Below are 22,158 nucleotides of genomic sequence, written 5' to 3'. Positions count from 1 at the left end.
GAATTAAAATGTCGAGGAAAATCAAAATTAGGAAATTCCATGGAAAATCTGGTCCAAAATTTTAATAGTTCAAGCTGAACTAGTAACAAAAGCATCAAGGAAACTGGCTAGGATCCAAACTTGAAATTGTATGTAATGTCAAAAAATGGATAAAAATGGTGTTCAATGAAACTGGCTGGGATCCAAACTTGAAATTGTATATAATGTCAAAAAAATTGGATAAAAATTGTGTCACCTAAACTTCCTTGCAGTTATTTCATCGTTTCCACCTTTATTTGTATACGATTTACCTTGGGTGTAAGTGGTGCTAAAAGAAAATTGCTCTTTCACCTGATTCAGATGGAGTTGAGAACTTAGCTTGCAGACAACTGAATGGCCTTGTGTGTCTCCCTCTTTGGTGCTGAAACAACAATTTGCAATGTTGAAATCCAACTCACTTGGCACTCTGTTGATGGCTTTGAGCGGTCGCAGCACTCGCACGGTTCTGATTGCCGTGAAGTTGATGTTCTGCAGGTCCAGCGAGTATTCCACCATGCTGAAAGAAATGCACACATGCCCACCATCATTTTTTATGCAATTTTTTTGTTGCTTTGTAAGAAAATTACTCTGCAAGCGTGCAGAAATATGCAAAATACTGTGGGTGCAGTAAAAGTAAAGTATATACTACATCTACAGAGTGTATGCTGAGAAAGAAAGAGATGGACAGAAAGACAGATAGACTGAGACAGAGAGATTGATAGATCAATTGGCAAGTTGGTCTAAACTTAGGGTACACTTCAATGCAAGTCTAAATAGGTGCAAAGGTGGTCTAACAATTCAATTCAAATTGAATTCAAACAGAGCAAAGGGAGATAAATTCAAAACTCCACAGACATGTGGATATTACATATGAAGTTTGAGCAATGATCACTCTAAATTATTGCAGAATTTAATTAATTAAAAACATTATCATTATTATAGTTTTTAAACCATTCCACATGCATGTATCCATAAGGGTGCAGAGGGTAAACGTGATTTGGTGTTGGGATAGATACATTATATCCGCAGACATATTCCAATCTCTCAAATTTGCAGATGAGATATAAGTGCAACAATTAAAGATGAGAGGTGTGTCTCTGGCAGCAAATGGGATCTATTGAGATCACACCCACAATGGCACGAACTGGCCACTTTCAAATGAACCACAGACATGTGGATGTTACATATGAAATTTGAGCAGCGATCACTCTAAATTTTTGCAGAATTCAATTAATTAAAACCATTATCATTATTATAGTTTTTAAACCATTCCACATGCATGTATCTATAGGGGTGCAGAGGGTAAACGTGATTGGTGTTGGGATAGATACATGAGATCCGCAGACATATTCCAATTCCTCAAATTTGCAGATCAGATATAAGTGCAACAATTTAAGAGAATGAGAGGAGCATCTTTGACTGGCAGAAAATGGGATCCATTGAGATCACACCCACAATAGCAAGAACTGGCCAATTTTGAATGCACCGACTTGCATGTGTTAGTGCAGAAAAAACAACCAACCAAGAAAAAAAAAAACAACAACAACAAAAAAAACGCATCTTAACACAGTTGCATAGCGCATCGGGCTGAATCTGTGTTGGGCATGAACATAGACCCCAAAGAGGGCTACAGAGTTCAATTTCTGGAGAGATGGTTAAAGTGGAATAGAGATGGAGATATACACGGCTGTTTAAAAGTTTGGGTCACACAGACAATTTTGTGTTTTGCATGAAATGTCATAGTTTATTTATCAAATGAGTTGCAAAATGAATAGAAAATACAGTATAGTCAAGAAGTTGACAAGTTTAGAAAAAAAAAAAAAATAAAAAAAAAATTAAACAATAATCACCAGATCTCAGCCTTGTTGAGCTGACTTAGGAGCAGTTTGTTATATAGTAAGCAAGAGGTTCCCAACAAGCCAATATGATTGATTGGATGGGTTACGTGTGGGGTGAAATTTCTCCAGATTATGTCAACAAATTACCAGCTAGAAAAAACTAAAAAGCGTGCAATGCTGTAATTGCTAAGAATGGAAATGTTTGAAGGAGAACATTTTTATTTTGAATAAAAACTGTTATCTCTAGCCTTATATACAGTTTTCCAGCCATTGAAGATAATGGCTTTAAGCAAATGTACAGTATTTTGCTCCACAAATATTTTGGGGTGTTTCGGCATGAGACAGATGGCAGCCAAAAAATGGCGCAACCATGGGGTAGCCGGGGTGGCCAAGGCCCCCCTTATAAATTTGTTGGCCACCTTACTGGCCACCCTACTCGCCAGTATACCATTAGATTGTTTTATGCATTTCATTCCAAATGCACAGCCAGGCAAGCCGCTGGTCTTCACCTTCCATCACTCACAATCAGAGGTGGGTAGAGTAGCCAAAACTTTTACACGAATAAGAGTAGTATTGCTTCAAAATAATATTACTCAAGTCAAGGTAAGCATAGTCATCCAAAAAATGTACCACAAAAAGTATCCAGTGAAAAGAATACTCAATGAGTAATATTGTAACGTCTTATTTCTGTTTGATTTTTTTTTTTTTTTTTTCAAAGAATGTTTTTTTTTTTTCTCTCAGCACAAACTCATCTATATGAACTTGTCATACTGTTGTTGTGATACTGGATAGTAACCTAACACATAACCACATTAAGCCAAAGAAAAACAAACAAACAAACAAAAAAAATCATTGAATTCTGCCGAGAGAGAAAAAAAAGACAGGAATGAAGCATTATTTGTCCAAAAAGCATGAGTGCCCTCTAGTGGAGAAAATAGCTCCTAGTTTGAATAGTTAATACAGTAGTTCCTTCATAGTTACTATTATGAAATGAAAGGATCATATGTCCAATTTTCCGTGGTCAATCGGTGCCAATTAAAAACTGGGAAAGAGGTTTCAATCCATGCTTTAAAGTCATGTTGAGGGCAGCGCTCTATGTCAAACATTTCATTTTTTACGGTGCTTTAAAGACGCCACATGATTGAACAGGCTGGCATGATCATAGAACGGCAAGCTTGCGTAGGACTGGTGTAATAGAGTCATGTGATTATTGTCGCGACGTCTCATTGGTGTAATTGGTAGAACTACTTTTTGCCTCGCTGGCAAAAAAAAAAAAAAAAATCTAATATGTAGACTAAAGAGGAAAAATGTAATGACTCTTGTATTGCCCAAAGTAGCGGAGTAAGAGTAGCGTTTTTTCTTCACAAATCTACTCAAAAAGTTTGGCTTAGTAAAACTACTCTTAGAAGTGCATTTTTCTCAAAAAGTTACTCAAGTAAATGTAACGGAGTACATGTAATGCGTTACTACCCACCTCTGCTCACAATAGCCCAGCCCAGCCCCTGCTAGTATTGCATTTTCTAACAGCTCAGTGCACGCGACTAAGTAGCACAAATTTTGATGGGACACCGGTGAACGACACAAATGTTAAGAGAGAAGACCGAGAACAAAAGAGTCACAATTAAATAAATAAAAAGAAAATTTTAAAAACAAATAAATAACATTTTTGATAAATGAAAAATTATGTAATATCGCCCTTAAAATGTAAAATAATAATAATTATTAAGATGAAAAACATTTTACAAGATTTTCATGAAGTATTTTTTTCTTATTTCGTCATGTCTTTTTCCACAATAGCCTTTTTACTTCATAATGTCGTTTTTTAGCACAATGAGATTTTACAAGATGAAAAACATTTTTCATAATTTTTTTTCATAAAATGTCTTTTTCCACAATAGCCTTTTTACTTCATAATGTCATTTTTCAGCACAATGAGATTTTACAAGATGAAAAGCATTATTCACAAAGTAATTTTTTTCTTAAAATGTCTTTTTCCACAATGGCCTATTTATTTCATAATGTCGTCTTTCAGCACAATAATGTCATTTTCCAGTGCAATGACTTGTGTTCTGTCAATCAAATACATATAGTACATAAGGTGGAGTCAGTTAAGTGGCTAGATCGTGGTCTTTTGGTTAGCTGCGTTAGCATTTGGTGGCGTTAATGAAATGTTAGGTAAACTTCCAGAAACCATCTCATCAAAAACAGACTGCTGCTGAAATCTTCGCTCAGGCTGAGTTAAAGGCCTTCCATCACTATCTAATATGAGAGTTATATATTTATTTATTTATTTATTTTTTAAATTTTGTTCATGTAACACAAAAATAATTATTACTGAATGAACAATGTTTTGGGAAATACCAATTTAAGATATGATTGTGTCTGTACTTGCTTTTATTTGTATCAGCTAGCACCTGCTTTTACCCTGTAATTGTTTTGTTAAAATGTACACCTCATCGCTAACAGGCTTAAACCGAATTGTTGTGGAACTCAAAATGTTGACTGTACTGTTATGGACTATGCACATTAAATCCTTAGTAACATGAAATATAACACAATAAACCAAAGTACTGCATATAAACAGGAATAGTCTTTCTGATAATTTTCTATTGGCCTGTTTACTACCGCAACAATAAACAATGGAAATGGAAAGGAAATTATGGCTTTTCTTTACGTGTGCCACACTAAGATTTTAAGTGGCCCCATTTGGCCACCCCTATGAAATATTTATGGAGGTGCCATTGCAGCCTAAGTAGTACCCATTTTCCAGTTCCTAATAGAGGTGTTGAACTGACACACCCACGTCGGAAAGCAGAGAGAACGGCTTGATGTTTCCCAATTTTGAAACCTCGTTGTACTGCTCATGCCAATAATTGGTGATATTTTAAATCAAGTTATTCATTTATTTTATTTGAATTTTTAATGCTCTTCACACTGATTTGTCATTTCTATCAGTTTGTGACCACGACAAAAAGGTATTGTAGCTGTCACTCGGTAACAGCTCATCAAGAGAACTTCCGGACGAAAAGAAATAACCCTGTTAGATGACAATTAAAGCAAGGCAATAAAACGAGCTCAAGTGAGTTTTGGAAATAATTACTGGGTTGGAGACAAGGGATGGGGCTCGTATGGATGAAGAAGAAGAACAATGCTTGGCTCACGTGGCGGTTGAGTGTCAAGATGTCAAAAACTCATAGAGCGTATAGAAATTAAAAAGCGAGGAAAATAACCGTTCCGCAGGAAGCTTCTGATGAAGCGGAAAGGAAAAGGAGACGTTTCCAGGATAAAAATGTCAAAATACCTTGCCTTGAACTTCTTCACAAGCACTCGAGAATTTCAAGCTGGAAGAATGTTTTCATGGTTCAGAGTTAAATCTCCAGGTCAGATCTACCGCAGTGATCATCTGAGTACATCTGAGGTGAGGCCCCTCGATGAGGGTAAAGTGAAGTTCCCGGGGCACAAAACATGAGGTTGGAGTTCACAGTGTATCTACTGGCGACGGTTTAACTTTAATCAACCATACAAGGAGAGGGCAACTTTCACTGCATCCCGTATATTCATTTGTGCAAAGTATTTATAGAGTATTACTTCAGTTCCCCCTCAAGAATAGAAGAACTAGAACATGAAGAAGAACATGCATATTTATTCATATTGATTGGAAGTTCAAGTTCTATACAAGTTGTGAAAAAGGTATACATAATTTTACTGCTTTTTTGAAAAAAAAAAAAAAAAAAATACAAATTACCCATAGGGGTTGACCTAATTTTTAGAATAGACTAGAACGGTCTTTATTGTCATTGCCAGCAAGGAGAGCCGCTTGCGACCAGGCCGGATTACATTACATTTTTAGACTTAAAATTTATTTCCAATGAAACATGTTCTTTCTTTAACTTGAATTTTACTTACATTTTTAGCTGAGAAGAAGAATTTACAATTTGACTGCACGTTGTTAACACAAGGCCAAAAAGAGTGGTGCAGCCCCCCCCAGAACTCCCCCAGCCTCTATTCTCATGTAATGAGCATTTCACTGCATTGACAGGCTATGTTTTGCCATTGTTAAACACACTTTGTTGTTAACTCTATTTTGGTAGTCTAAATGTTGCATAGCTCAAGTTAGACCCAAGAACGCTCAGTTTGGAACTAAAATTCCACCACATGTTGCAAGACTTCCATTGTGAAGCAAATCAGGCCTATGGAGAAATCAGCCTTCAAGTGAAAGTAAATGTACTGTATGTTCAACAATCAAAAAGCACAAGTATCCAACCTATCCAAATGCAAAAAGCTGACATGAGAGTCAAATAAAAGCAAAAAAAAGTCTACATGGCTTCTTCCACATCACCATGAGCATAAAATCATGCAAAATGCCTGTGGTGAATTTTTAACTTTTTTTTTTTTAGCCTCATTTTTCTTAAGCAATTACAAGAACACACCACTTCTTCTCTTCCTTGTGGGTTGGGTCTCCCCAGGGGTCTGCTCTTCCTCCTATGTTTACTTTCTCCTCGTCACAATTTGGCCCACGAAATATTCTCCCAGGGGTTTCTCGAGCGTAACGGCAAGGCCTTGGGGATACGCCGACAGTTTGCATTTGGGTAAGAGAAAGGAATATCAGGAAGTGAAAATAAAAATGTACCTACAGTAGTTGTTTGAGGATTAAAAACTTTACTTACTTCCCAAAAAAGTACGATCAATGCAACTTCCACCACATTTATTTTTAAATAAATTAACTCACAGTAGCCAGTGAGCATGCAAACGGCAACATCGCCTATGTGTGCTTGTTGACAGGATGGAAGCATAAGATTATTGTTAGCATTTCATTTGCACATGGTGGATCTTTACTGAATGTAAGAGTACTACTAAGTCTACTAAAGCTATTTCTACACTGTAAATAGAGTCTGTACATCTACGTATGTGTACAGCTTCAGTGCAAGATGAAAAAAATACAGCCCATAGACTTCATAATATATTGACGGGACACGGGGCGCTGACACTGCGGCACGCCTCCGGGTAGGGAGCCTGCCCACACCTAAAATCAAGAGGAGCTATTCAAACAGACGCACGCAGCAATCTAACGCCGAATTTAGGTTGAAAAAGTACGAAAGCTGTACTGCATACAAACAGGAAGGATTGTCTCAGGAGTGATTTGTTCGAGGATTTAAGGTAATGATTATATTTTTCGTGCCATGCATGCATTTTGAAACGTTGTGAAAAAAATCAATGGGAGAAATTAGCCGCTACAGCATTGACGTCCTACTTCACAATATTTACGAAATTAAATGCTGAAAGCCGTTTTTTGTTTTTAACCATGAATCGAGACCGTTTTACGTTCATATCTATAAGGAATTCAGGTTTTTAAGCATTTATTCACAATAATTTTCAACGTAAAAAGCTCTTTGTCTGTGTTTTCACTCGGTCAGCTTTGACGAAGATAGGCCACCTAAGAATCGGCCCCGCGCCCCGTGTCCTGTCAATATATAATGAAGTCTATGTACAGTCAAAGGACTGCATTCTGCAGACTGAATAAATTCACTGCATGAATAGGTAAGGTACAAACAGGACTAATATCTCACATAAAATGTAATATCTACAGAAATCACTGTATTTTACGGAAGAAGATTAGGTCCAGTGAACAAAAACAAATGAAAAAAAGCGATTGGTCACATTTCTTACTTTTAAATCAGAATTCTGAGCAATATATTTTTTTAATCTCTGGCCGTAATGCTCTTCCAAGTATTTTGTACAATTTCCCCGTATGCATGTATATTATTATGTGTTATAATCAGTGTTGTTAATAACGATGTTAGAGTATAATGGCGTTGTTTTTCAGTGGTGCATGAGCTGATAAATTACTTTTTCCATCTTTGCAACGTCGTTACCGTTACTCAGGCTATGAAGGGGCGTGTTATTACAATTTGGTTGAATGAAGCGCGAGTTGTCGACAGTGGATTTTGTCACACATTGATAGCAGCTTAACATCGAACAAATCTACCTTACGTTTTGACACGTCTATTCAAGATATATTCTTGATGTACTTATATACTCTTGGGGGGTGTGGTTGCCATGTGCATGCTCAGTAGCGCCTTGGATATCAATTCGATTGGGAGACCAAAGTGACAGAACACCAGCACTACTTCTCCCTAATTGAAATAAAAGGCAAGAATGAGTCCTTTTATCCAAGTTTATGTTTTTGGGTTTTGGTTTTTGTACTTAAATTATATTCAATATTTAATGTTTTTACTTTACGAAATATTCCAGGATAGTTTTCTGCTTATTGTACAGTAGGTTTAACATGAGATTGCACTGATTAATGGTCAGTTTACATTTGTGTTTTCTTAACAGACTAATATATTTTATCCAAATAAATACCAAATGTTCTAAAATACTTTATATAGGGTTTTTATACTACAATCAGTAAATATTAACATTTTTGATGTGAAAGATTTGATAGAATGAATAATATAATGAGGTGGAGAACATGAAAAGTAACGTCACTTACTTTGCAGAATAACTAATCACGCTTACAATGATAACTCAATTACTTTTGTGAAAAGTCATTGTAATTGTAAGTTATAGTAAGATTAACAACACTGGTTATAATGTTATGTATAATACTACTAGGTATTTTTACTACATGAAGTAGGACTAGAAATGGGACTGCATATAGTGAGACTTTAACAGTTTAATTTCAGATTAGAATAGAATCAATACTGTAACTCTGCCGTACTCTGTACATTGTATAAACTAACAGATCATCAAGATAATTAAAATAACTTAAAGCTGGGGAAAAAATATTTTTTATAACTCATTCCCCAACACCTACACCCCAAAAATATATATGTATAGAACAGTGACGTGCAGTGAGGTTCATGGTTGGTGAGGCACTGACTCCTTTAGTGTCAGATTTCCAAATATATAAACCAAAAAGGGTAGCTTATTCAATTGGCTACTGGTTATTTCATATCTCATCAGCATTCTTCACAAAACAGGCGCACACGGTAAATATTATCGATACGTAAAAGTAAAAAAATAACATGCATTTGCTCTACACCCTCAATGTGTTGGCCGTCACCATTCTATAATTAATGCAACATAAATGAGAGTAAAGAGTGGTGTACAAAACCACAGAATTCAATTCTGACCTTTAGTGAAATATTCAGTTGTTTTTAAAACTTTTAATTCTGAAACTTTAATCAATTTATTATAGATTGCTAAACAAAAAGTGTGAAAAGAAAAACAAATAATATTTTATTTAAGGCCAAAATTTAGTTTTTAAATATTCTATTGTATTTTTCTTGGTCCAAGCTCTTTTTTTTAAATTTATTATTATTTTTTTTAATAAGATTGAAATGAAAACTGTTTGTGGTCTTGCGCCTGTCCTTCACCACAAAAAACGGCGTTACTTTGGAAGGGCATAGGTTTTGTCTCGACATTCGTAGGGACGATATAACAGCATAACCTGCATGTAGGTACACTTTTTGCTGGGGACGGGACATTAATTAGACCAAACAGATTGGATGAAGGGGGCAAAGGGCCACATTTCTAATGTATATGAACCTAATTAATTAATAGGGAAAATGATCAATGCAAAATAAATCCTTATCTACTGATAATAACTTTTACGTGCATTGGTTTAGATGATACACTGTTCAATTCAAACCTTTGTTTTCAAAAAATACTAAAGAAACATTTTGAAAACTTCCCGAATAAATGTCTGGTTTTTATTAGTGAAAATAATTCACTTAATAATGGTAGGGTCAATTCTATCCTTACAACATATGGAACTATTGAAAGATCTAAATTCTCTATATAACTGAACATTATATCATGCAAAAAAGGTAAGGTTGCTTAAAAGTTGGTGGGGACAATTTTAGCATGCTGAAAAGTTGGTAGTGTTATGTCCCTACCGTCCCTATGCAAACCTACGCCCTTTTAGTAAAAGTCCTCCTTATTTTCCTTTACTTTAAAAAAAAAAATCTCTCCGCCTCAATGGAGAGGATTGCTTCAATTAGATCGTTCTGTGTTCTATTTGACATGCCAGAAAACACAGTGGATGTGTCCAAATGTCTAGCTAACCTTTCATCTTTCTCAGCAAAACCATGTAATCGTTCTACATATATGCCACTTTTAGAAGAGCTACACGCTCATCGTTACCACGAAATGTTAACTCCTGTTTAGCTAGGATGCAGGTTGCATTAACACTAGAAGTCCCGGAGAATTCTGCTACTCCTAATGGTCCCAAGCAATGGCCAATTTGGCCTCTCCTCCGAAAAAACCCAGAAGTGGCCTAAATGACCCAAGTGCTTTTGAATTAGCAAGTCGTTGTCCGACAGACAACAGCCGTTCATATGGAAATGCAACCACTTGTGTTGGTATGCGGCCCAAATGGAGGGGAACACACAACAGTAGTACTATTCATGTCATATTATGTGTCAGTTCAAGTCAAGCTACATTTATGGGGTTTTGCACATTTTAATAATTTGTATTGTTTTACGATTTTACTGTCAGAAAAAAATATCCCTGACAGTGTATTTGTGGGGCCTTTATATGCTAGCAATATTTGTTATAACAGTGTATTTGTGATGCCTGCAGAAAATAGAACATTGAAACAGTATCAAATGTAAAACTGAAATAAGAGTCTGACGAAGTTAATTTTTGTCTTTTCTTCCTGGTATTTATTGATGCACAGGATTCAAACAAGAGTAATCACAGCAAATCAAAACTATCAAGTCAAAACGTTGAAATACTATAGAAAACACACATAAATGTACCTCTAATACACTCTCTATCCTCTATACTGGACTTGTTGAAAGGTTATCAAGAATTTTTTGTTTTCCTGGGACTACTTGGTATACAATGAGGAGCAATTATTTGCACTCCTTGTGATTTTGCAAGTCCACCCATTTTGAAAAGAGGTGGAGGTCTGAAATTTTAATCATAGATGCATTTCCACTCATAGAGACAATCTAAAAAAATCCAGAAATCACATTGTATGATTTTTAAAATTTATTTGTAATATATTTTTATCTACTGGGATTCAGTTCAAGTATTTGTGCACCTGAGAATCAGCAATAATTATGTCACTCAAAGAGTGAGGCTGCTTTCTCTTTCGCCCAACCCCCTCCTCAGCTAAAGTAGCCTGACTTGAGCCTTTTTCGCCCAACCCCCTCCTCAGCTAACACTTATTTCTTACTTGCCTACTGCAGGTTGATAAATTTGTAGGTAGATTTGTCTATGTCTTAGTCAGTCCAAAAAAAAAGGTTCCTTCAATCAAAGTATATATTTTCAATCAAAAACAAAAGTCACTTGAATGAAAGCAAAATGTGTTTGAATGTAAAAGTTGCCTCAAAATAAAGACAGACAAAAAATTTCTTGTGTTGGTATATTTATTTTGCTTTTGATATGTTCTTATATTTTATTAGAATCAATCACAGCTTTGAAAGCCTACTGTAGGTTGTCAAATTTGTAGGTAGATTTGTGTATGTCTTAGTCAATCAAAAAAAAGGTTCCTTCAATCAAAGTATATATTTTCAATCGAAAACAAAAGTCACTTGAATGAAAGCAAAATGTGTTTGAATGCAAAAATTTCCTCCAAATAAAGACAGACAAAATTTTATGAGAATCAATCACAGCTTTGAAAGCCTACTGTAGGTTGATAGATTTGTAGCTAGATTTGTTTATTTCTTGGTCAAGCCAAAAAAAGTTCTTTCAATAAAAATATATATTTTCAATCGAGAAAAAAAAGTCACTTGAATGAAAGCAAAATGTGTTTGAATGCAAACGTAAACAAGTCAGGCTGCTGTTTCTTTACTTGCAGCCAGCCATTAGCTGTGGAAGGGACGTTGGGGGAAAATTTTCAGCCATTAGCTGGGGAAGGGGGTTGGGCGTCAGGCTACTTTCAGACACTTTTTACTTGACAATAAACTGCTAAACTTTTGAGGATATTTTGACAGTATTTTAATAATTCAAATTTATTCGGATGTATTTGTTTGAATAAAAAAAACATTTTTGAAAAGATCACTTAACAATTTGCCGTCGATATAGATTGAGATACATAGATATTCAGAAACACTACAACTAAGCATACCAAGCAACAGTGGTAACAAGAAAAGCACCTCACATGAAATGGCTGGAAAAAAAAATATGCAAGACTAGTAAATACCACTCTTGGTTCAGATACAAGCTATCATTCAGGCAACCTTTGCATTCAAACACATTTTGCTTTCATTCAAGTGGCTTTTGTTTTCGATTGAAAATATATACTTTGATTGAAGGAACCTTTTTTTTGGATTGACTAAGACATACACAAATCTACCTACAAATTTATCAACCTACAGTAGGCAAGTAAGAAATAAGTGTCTGAAGTTGAATTATCAGTCCTACTTATGAAGATGGTATGTCCTGTATCGGAATTTAAACAAATACATATAAAAACAAATTTCCCATTTATTTTCAATGGCAAGTAATCAAGGTCCCTGTGATTTTTTTTTAACCATTTATCATGACAGCCCAATGAGATTGTATACCGCTAACTCTCATTTAGGTGAATTAAAAAAAAAAATGTAAAAAATCTGACCTACGTTTTTTGGGGAGGAATGAAAAAAATCAATTCAATCAGTTATCATAAACATCTTTGATGTGAAATGTTTTATAATGTATATTTGTAATAACGTGTAGAACATGAAAAGTAACATGAGTTACTTTGCTGAGTAACAAATTACTCTTACAATGAGGTAACTGAGTTACTTCTCCCAAAAAGTAATTTAGTTAGTAACTTGTAACTAATTACTTTTTGAAGTAAGATTGACAACACTGTGCAGTACATATTCCCTTCATAATAATTAGGACTATTAGGACATTCAGTCATTTTTTCAGTGTATTCAAAGAAACCGTTCAGGGCCGCTCCCTTCCACCTTCTCTTGACACAAATTCTGTTTCTGTTTTTCTCAAAGGTTTTCACACATTTTCTCGTACTAACTTCAAACAAAATGGCCACAATTCATGCTCCATTAGATCCAGTCATTCTTAACTATATACATGATCTTGCTTTAAACTCCAATTGCAGTTCTAAAACGTTTTTTTTTTGTGCAAAAACAATGTACACATTGGGCCATTTTTTTTTTCAGTTTTTCTGTGTGGAGTATAGGAGAAGTAAGTTAAAAGTTTGTAAAAAGCGTAAAACTTCATAAATTAATGTAAATTAATAAATGTAGCTTGACTTGAACTGACAAAAACTATCACATGAAGTGTGCAACCGTGGTGTGTTCCCCTCCGTTTGGGCCGCATTCTAACACAATGTATGTCTAGTGGTTGCATTTACATATGAATGGTTGGTGTCTGTCGGACAACGACTTGCTAATTCAAAAGCACTTGGGTCATCTGGTCCACCTCTGGGTTTTTTAGGAAGAGAGGCCAAATCGGCCATTGCTTGGGAATATTAGGAATATTTGTCTTGGGGAAGGGCCGAGTCGGCCTCTACTGGGTTTTCTAGTGTTAATGAGGTCTTTCAAACTCTTTTCTTTACCTTAGCTTTTGAGGATGCTACCGTTGAGCTTCCGCTGTTCGTCAAAGCCAAATCGATCCTTGAGCTTCCAAAAGTTTTTAAAGCAAACAGGCTTTGAATGTGAGTGGTCGAGCTCTCATGTTTGCTGAGGCTTCGTGGTAGTTTTTTAATGTCACAATATCTCGTGTTAGTCCAGACATTGGCACAAGTTGAGAAGAAAAGGCAGGGAAAGCAGCAAAGGCGATTTTTCGAAGGACAGCCACATAGACAGTCTTTTCGGGTGTACCAGTCCGTTTGAAAAGCGCGAGTTATCCTCTGTCCCATAGTTTGAAGCAAACCTTTTAGCTCCGGCGTTGTGTTAACCGCGTCCACTTTTAACGGAAAGTCCAGTTTCACGTACGCCCCCTTGCAGTGCGGCAGAGTACTATCTGCCGCAGCCTGTGTCTTTTCACTGCGGTTTTATTTCCCATCAGCAAAACTAATTATCTCGCTAACAAACATTAAACTTTAAGGGTTAAAGACATTAGCCAGACTGAGGAAAATCAGGTCAAATAAACGTATCTGGAAACATTATAATGGCGACATGCAGATGTACGGCAACCAGCACGCTCCAATTCCATGTATCAACCCAGTTTGTTAAGGATTGCGCAATCAAAGGTGAGGCTTTACTCGTTGCTGCCGCACCTCTCGTTTCATTTCTTTATTTGAACAGGAAATAGGCAAATTCAGCGATTTTGACTATAAAAAATGTTTGAAATGAGTCATAAATAAAGAGCAATGGACAAATATTAATATAAATTTGATGCTATAATTCTTTTTTTGTCATGATGACAGGTGAGGCTCTGCCTCCCCTGACCGCACGTCACTGGAATTCTTAGTTATCTTAAAAAAAAAACAAAAAAAAAAAACATTACTACTAAAAATTGGTTTGAGGATCAGTTTGAATTGCTGCAATCAGTTTCTTCAAACATTTTTGGTTGAACCCATTTATCAGGTTTTAGGGTGTACGTACAGGTTAGGTTTTTACCATTGCATCAGAGAAGAGTATACAAAACAAAAAAGTTTTAATTCTAACAATGTTTCCCTGCGTGCAACAACAATTTCAATGCACGTTCTAGAAAACCTGTCTCGTTAAGTACAATGTAATGCCAATTTATAAGAATATACTTCATTTTACTGCATAAAGTGAATGGCTTGTTGCAGTTATGTTACAAATTAGAAATGTGCATCATCCTGACAAATCTGTGCACATTTACTCTTACTTATTGTAATGAGTATCCCTCACAGAAAAAAAAACATAATTTCATCATTAAAACATTTGATTTATGACAGCGGGAAAAATTGTTAAACCAGTCACGCAGCCTACTACGGAAATACCGTAGATATCATCATTTTGGCCCATTGCGGCAACATCATTGCTGCAAATAAACTGAGACGTCAATTAGCAGCCAGCACCAAACAGCCTCACTTTGTGCCAATAGAAGCTACTAATAGAGACCATTCCATTAATTAATAAAATGAAACAAATAAACACTGTCTTTGCTATCCCGCGAGTGTAAGTCAGGGTGTTAGAATTTTCCTTGCATCTCTTTGGCGCTTGACTTAAAGGTCAAAGACAAAAGACATGTTATTTTTGTTGATGCTTCCATGAATACTCAATGTCGGCCAATTTCAAGCAGTTTTACACATATTACCAGCCTTTAAAGATAATTTTGAACACAGGATGTTACATTCTGTGACAATATTGGGAATCTGACCAACAAAAACAAAGAGCAGAATTCTCTTCTTCTTCTCTTCTTTACAAAAAAAGTTTTATTTTTGTTCTAGTTCATTGTGTTCCGCCTCATGTCTACAGCCAAGACCCTCCTGAGGATAAGTGGTACAGATGAAGAACGTATAAAGGACTTGTACTGATTATTTTCATTTGTATCATGTGTGGTGTGGTTTAATCCTGAATAACTTAAAGTAAAAGTGATGACACTAATTATAGGTCACTTATATTTTAAGCCACCGACTTTCTATTCGTCCTGGACAGAGGCAGACACCTTGTGAGGTAAAACCTTAACAACAGGACTAATTGTGGGTCAAGATGCTTGACACAGAATGACCAGCACACAGATGCTGCACTGGCTAAGTAGCATTTAATCACCGGCATCATCTTTCTAGACACTCTCCATTAACTCCTTGACCCCACGCTTCATCCTCCGATTACGCTAATTAATTTGAATACGTGAAAGCTCAAATGCGCACGCACACACAGTTATTGATTCCAAATGGTGATCTGTTGAAGAGCACTGTTCATCACATCTCAAGTAACTGTGACCTAAACAGGGATGCTAAATACCAGACCACACAGTATTGTGCTTGATCACTCCCTTCATAAAAAGTGGTGCCTTGAAATATGAGTTTAATTCATTCTGTGAACTTCCTCATACTTCAAAGCACTTGTATTTCACATTATCCCAATTGAAATAAGCTATAAAGTATATAGTCTTGCAACATGTGCTTCGAGAAATGAGCCCCTCATAATTAGGGTTAAGCATTGAGCATCGATGGGATCTGGGAGTAACACTCCGATTCTCCCAGAACCGTTCGAATTTTTAAATTTTGATTCCATGTTTCAATGCCCTGACCGCCGATCGGAAAAAAATAGTTGTCGAACACAACGAAAAAGACGCCACATGAAGCGTGTGTTTGTGCATTGCAACTTGATTTCAACCATGGACACGGTGTTGGGGCTCTCAAAAGTTTGGCTCAACTTCACAAACAAAAATGACCAGACATCTATATCATGCAAAGGTGGCTGCACGACCAATATGATTAAACAACCTCCGGCTTGATGGAATACAAGAGCCGAGTAGTGCATAGCTGAGTCCCGCGTATTTGTCCTCTAACCAGTCAGAACCAGGTAAGTAAAACAATAAATTACCTCTGTCTTCTGCTGCCCCCACGAAACGACCCCGGATTAAGCGGTAGATGATGGATGGATGGACTAGTACGAGAATAAGTCGTATTATTATGTCAAGCTAATTTAGCTATATAAGCAGCTACGTACGTTACGTAGTGCATTGCCGCCTCCTTTAAAATCAACATTATTAAAAGCATCTTTTATTTTAGAATCGTTTTTTTCCTTATTATTTTGAGTCATCTTCATCAAATTTTAATCAATAGAATATTTTTTACGAATGCTTTGTCATAGCTCCCATTTAAGGTACATGTATGTAAAGTGCGTAGCGGCTCACAGCTACCTTATAGACCCTACTCACATGACGTCACAACCACGCCCCCGCGCCATGTTGTCCGTCAACTCGTCACTGTTGATGCATTACCGCTACGCAAATTCCTCCTATTATGGCGTGTTTTTCTGCTCGTTAACATAAATAATCAAAATGGTGAAGGCGTATGTGGCGGTCAGTTGCAATAACAGAGGAGATAGACGGAGAGACTTGAAGTTCTACCGGATTCCGAGAGACCCGGAGAGGAGAGCGAGATGGGCTGCTGCAATTCGACGAGAAAACTGGGCTCCAAACAATTACCACAGATTATGTAGTAGTCATTTTATATCTGGTAAGATGCATTTAATATATATTTAGAGGGTTTTGGGCTGACAACCACAATTAAGATCATTGCTAGGCTAATCGCCGACAACATACACTCAGACGTTGCGAATGAACTACCTGAAAATATATAATTATAAGGGGATAATAAGACAGTTGTCATATAATTAATTTACAATTTCACTATTGAGGTCAAAAGCCAAAAAATAAATTCAACTACGGACAATCTGGAGTAGTGCTATCGCACTTCATATTTATTTCATATTATGTACGTATGTAGTGACAGTGCTATCGCTAAACCATATAAACATTAAAAGCCCTAGCTCCATTGACAAATGACATGAAATACATTAGACTTGACAGTGGATGTTAGCAAGAACAAAAGATTTTGAATTGAAAATTTCGTAACTCACCTTCCTGAGCAAAAGATAGATTCCTGCCGAATTTTCGTGGACGAGGACCTGTTTCACCCAACCAGCAACGAAGTATTTATAAGCCTCCAAGCTCTTAAAGTTTTTCAAACTTTCGTGAGAATAGGCTATTTTGTGTGGACAAGATAGTTGTAAATATCAGGGTAGCAGATGTCAGGCAGAGATGGCGAAGACAGCGGATCGAAAAACATCGATTTAGGCATCAAATATGGATCTGGCGAATGGATAAACTGAAGCTTTTCCACATAACACCTTTTATGCAACGCATCCAATGAGTTTACAGCGTCAGATAACACCGGGGCTTCCATGAATTGCTCTATAAATTGCACGACTAATTGAAACCATTGAGAATAGGGCTAAAAAATGACGGACAATATGAAGGCCGGATACAGCGACACGTCATTTTGTGATGTAGGTGAGTAGGGTCAATACCCCTACGTAATATTTGCGACTTTTTCTCGCTTTCTCATATTTATGCATTCAAGCCTCATCTACACCCAGTGAACATGTGTTCACTGCAGGAGACACTATCTGTCCAGAACGCTCACGCTTAATGCCTGAGAAGGCAGATATGATCGTTTTCCTGAACAAAACCTTTTTCTGACTGGATACTGTACCCGCTGCTAATCTGGACTGAGTTTTTTTTTTTTTTTTTTTTGTTATTCTGCACCAGGTTAGCCCATTAGTGGGAGCTCAGTAACATGTAAAAATGCTTGCAGCATAAGAAACTCTAAAACAGGCAAAAGAATATGTGTCAATGTTTTCTCCGTGAGCTTTGAAAAATAAACATCTTTGTGAAAGTGCACTCCTGTGGAAAGAAACTTCATCATATTCAAGTTCAAAGACTGATATTTATAGACAAGTTAAAAATACCCTAGTGATAGTAGTTAATTGAAAGTTCATATAATGTAAAATGATAATCAAGAAGTTAAGAAATTAATATACACTATGCTAATTTTTTTACCCTGCCTATTAAAAGAATCGTAATCGAGAATCGTTTGGAACCGGAATCGAAACTTGGAATCGGAATTGGAACCGGAACTTTTCAAATTAATACGATGCCCAACCTTATTTGTAATGCAGGGTGACCCCCCCAAAAAAATACTCCGAAATTGGATTGGCGTCATTTTTTATTTTTATTTTTTTCCCGAGGAAAACTAGACTAGCTACTGTATTTTATTTTTTCGATAACATCATCATATTTAAAATAAAATAGTCTTTCATCATATCATACATCATAACAGACATAAACTATAGTTTTAGCCCGTCTAATATTTATTAATAGCATTTGTTTCTCAAAGAAAATATATACTTGAGTGTAATATTGTAATAGCTGTCTACTTGTGTTGCTGCACTGTTGGTGCTGAAATATCTGTTCCTTCAAGAATTGAAATACTGCCACATTGATGTCATTTGTTAAACCATCTCAGACGTATCGCATTCCTATGTGAGCTAGCAGACCTTAAGGCAAAGTTGTGGTTATTTGGAATACACAACATGGATCTTTATACTTAGTTTGAGGATGAACAACTGGGAAAGGCACAAAACGACTGAACGTCTCTCCCTTTTTTTTTTCCTCCAAGCAAATTCGTCATCTGCCAAATGGCTGCTTGTTGTATTGTTGTGCTTGACTTGAATTCAGTACCATCAAACGGTAAATAGTGTCATCGTTTCTTACCCCATCATTGTGTCATCCTTTCTTTACCTATCACTGTATACTCTAGAGAATACTGTACAGCTTGATGACGCAATGACTCATGCACTTAAAATCTTTCAGTAGGTTTTTAGCCACGTCACTCCAATTTGGGAAAACACAGACGCCACAATTAAACAGGAAACACAATAGTGCTTGGCCGGAGAGTCATGCTTGGCATAATGAAAAATTCTAATGTGTTTTCGGGTTGAAAGCTGTGTTACGGTCACACTTGCATACTCACACATAGACACTCACACATACCCCATTTCACATGAACACACATGCTGTTTCTGCTAATCCCTTTCCTACAGTTTGCCAAGTTCCCTGGGGTCTTTTTATCACACAGCCCCTCCTCCTTGCCACTACATAGGCTGCATGCAGTGGACTAGTGTGCATTTGGCGGTACAACGTCTAGCATTCCTGCTTGAAATTGGATCGAAGACGAGGCAAAGGAGGACAAGGGAAACTACTGGATCAGAATAGAACAAGCACAACAGAAGTTGCCAGCCAAGAGGCATTCTTCAGCTTGAGGCCTGCGATATCGTGCTGGTGACAAGGAGCAAACTGAACAACCAGGAGCTTACCACACAATAAGACAAAGATTTAACTCTAATATAGCTAGAGATGGGAATTATTAAGATTGTTACGATTTCGATTCCATTATCGATATTGCTTAACGATTCGATTCTTTATCGATTCCTTTATCGATTCTAATTTGGACTAATGGACTGTATGAGGTTCTGGGTTCAATATGTCTTATGGTTCATTCGCCTCTGGGTGTCGGTTAGAACACAAGGAGCGGCGAGCGGAGTTGGTCTTTGGCACTTTTAATCCAACTTGGCAACAGGCACAACTATTTACAGGCAATGGCACTTGATATAACAATCACTCAATGAGCAGATGAGAGCATGCGTGGAAAGATGTTGATGTATTTTTATGTGTTGTGGAAGAAGACTGGAATGTGTGGGTGTATGTGTGGCTCTGAAAGGAAAGAAAATTACATCATATTAATGCTTATGCAATAAATAATGCTGTAAAGCAGTCAATAACACACATACACGACTCGCACATTAAAATTACACAAAGGTGGGGGCGAAAAGTGGCGAAAACTAAGCATTTTACACTCATATGGATGTACAATATCATCTTAAAATGCTAAACTAACACATTCCCTCTTAACACAAATGTGCAACGCGAATATAATGTAAACAATGCTCTCCTCGATGCAGCGAGAACGAGCGGGAGCAACCAGCCGACGTAACAGTAAACACACGGAACGGTCGTGCTGATAACGGCTCTAACTTATAATAAGAACTTTATGACATGAAGAGGAAATACTTACATTCGTTCATGGACGCACTCAGATACTTTCTCTAACAGATGGCTGTCCTCTACTCCAAATGCGCACCTTGCACGCCTATTCTCAGTCCCAGAATATGCAGCACGCATGACATAGAACAATAACAGGAAGAAACTGACTGGTTGCTATGGGAACGAACGCATTCCCATGGAATCTTTCTAACAGGAGTATTAAAATTGCTAATTAAATCGTTTAGGATTATTTTATTTGCATAGGCCTATATGTTATATTTTTCTTATAGCGTATTCGACGAGGAATACGATAGACCCATTAATAGACTTTTTTGGAAAAAATCACCATTTCTTTAAGTAGTCTCATGAATAATTACTTTACCTGTGAAAGCCAATGCGAATTCACTTGGCAGCGAGTCTCTCCAGGTTACACATGATAAAAAGTCTCTCCATGAGCGGTTATGAATCCGTGCTTGCTGAATCGAGTGTGTATAGCATGCGTAAATTTCGAAACACAAATCATGCTGGATGGAAGTGATAAGAGAATCGTTAAATAAATTGTCAAATGATTCGGTGGAATCGGAACACACGGAACCGGTTCTCGATTCTCATCCCTAAATATAGCTCATCTGTCTAGTACACATGGTTCAAATTTAGTAACAACTAAAAATATCTTTTTAATAACCAGTGTTGTTTTCGTCAACGATGATGTTAAAGAAAACATTTCGTCGACGAACAATTTTTTTTATGACGATGGTGTGACGATGAGCTAAAATAGTGTCATGGGAGACTAAAACACAAAGAGACGAATGTCAGTTTTCATCTGACGAGACGAGAATGAGATGAAAATTTGCCATAGTTTCCATCATAAGTTCACAATGTGTGACATTTTCAAATCGTATGTGTAGTTAGCACGCGTCTTAACAGTGTTTGGTCATGTCATTCATGTGACGCGCTGGACCGAAACACACACGCTTACTCACCGGTCTCCACAGTCTTCAGACTTGCCTTTTGTGAAACACATTTCATGTGCTGCTTGGTTAGTTTTGTTTTCTTATATTGGCTAGATATGCCAGGTTGCTTTAGGCTTTAAAAAAATCTGTGATGAGCGATAACGTCGTGAGTGTTGTCTTAAACTCTTGGAAATTTTTTTACATATACTGTAGTTCGTGGTGTCCAGTTGAGTTAAATTAATTGAAAATTATGTGCGTTTTCCTGCTGAGTGTGTTTTATTATCACACTATCATCATTATTATAAGACGGTTATTTTCTTGTAGACACTACAATTATGTGCTTGTCTGTCAATGTTCATTCATAATTGTTGGAAAGCCTTTATTTATTTATTTATTTATTTTGAGTAATCGTCGACTAGAACTAGAGCAGTGCTTCTCAATTATAACTATTTTCTTTTACGTCCCCCACAGTAAACGTTTCTCGCCCCCTCAACTCTCTGCCGCCACTGTAAACAGTATAATTTGTCTATAAAATTATTATTATAACTACACCTCTGCATAACGTTGTGTCATTTATTTTATATTAAAGGAAAAAGTTTGTAACAGAAAAGACTAGAAATGCATCAATTTGTCAAAAAAAAAAAAAAAGTCACATCCACACTGTAAAAATACACTAAAGGTACAACCGGATTCGTTTGAAGTTGGGAAATTGTGTAAAATGTAAATAAAAACAAAATACAATGATTTGAAAAAACTTTTCAACCTATGTTGAGGTAATTATCGAGGGTTGATTGATTAAATATTTGCTTATGCTCATATATACCATAAAAAATACATATTGCCATATTTTTCTCTTA

The 22,158-nt window shown here is 36.5% G+C and overlaps 1 protein-coding gene across 3 annotated transcripts in view; it reads right to left on the bottom strand.

Moving 5' to 3' along the window:
- LOC130920906 (voltage-dependent T-type calcium channel subunit alpha-1I-like) overlaps positions 1-22,158 on the bottom strand; it is a 150,677-nt gene that overhangs the window by 109,811 nt on the left and 18,708 nt on the right. The window contains exons 1-2 of one of the 3 annotated variants that reach the window (XM_057844440.1): positions 13,375-13,843; positions 438-535 (exon numbers count right to left, since the gene is read on the bottom strand). In XM_057844440.1, coding sequence (XP_057700423.1) covers positions 438-534 — 97 coding nt within the window. In that variant the 5' untranslated portion in view covers position 535; positions 13,375-13,843. Of the gene's footprint in view, positions 1-330; positions 536-13,374; positions 13,844-22,158 lie in introns of those variants that run through there. The other 2 variants (XM_057844438.1, XM_057844441.1) reach the window with 2 other exon arrangements.

The sequence above is a fragment of the Corythoichthys intestinalis genome, chromosome 8 (assembly GCF_030265065.1).
Source record: "Corythoichthys intestinalis isolate RoL2023-P3 chromosome 8, ASM3026506v1, whole genome shotgun sequence".
NCBI classification, from domain to species: Eukaryota; Metazoa; Chordata; class Actinopteri; order Syngnathiformes; family Syngnathidae; genus Corythoichthys; species Corythoichthys intestinalis.
This window is presented reverse-complemented; position numbering and strand designations above follow the sequence as displayed.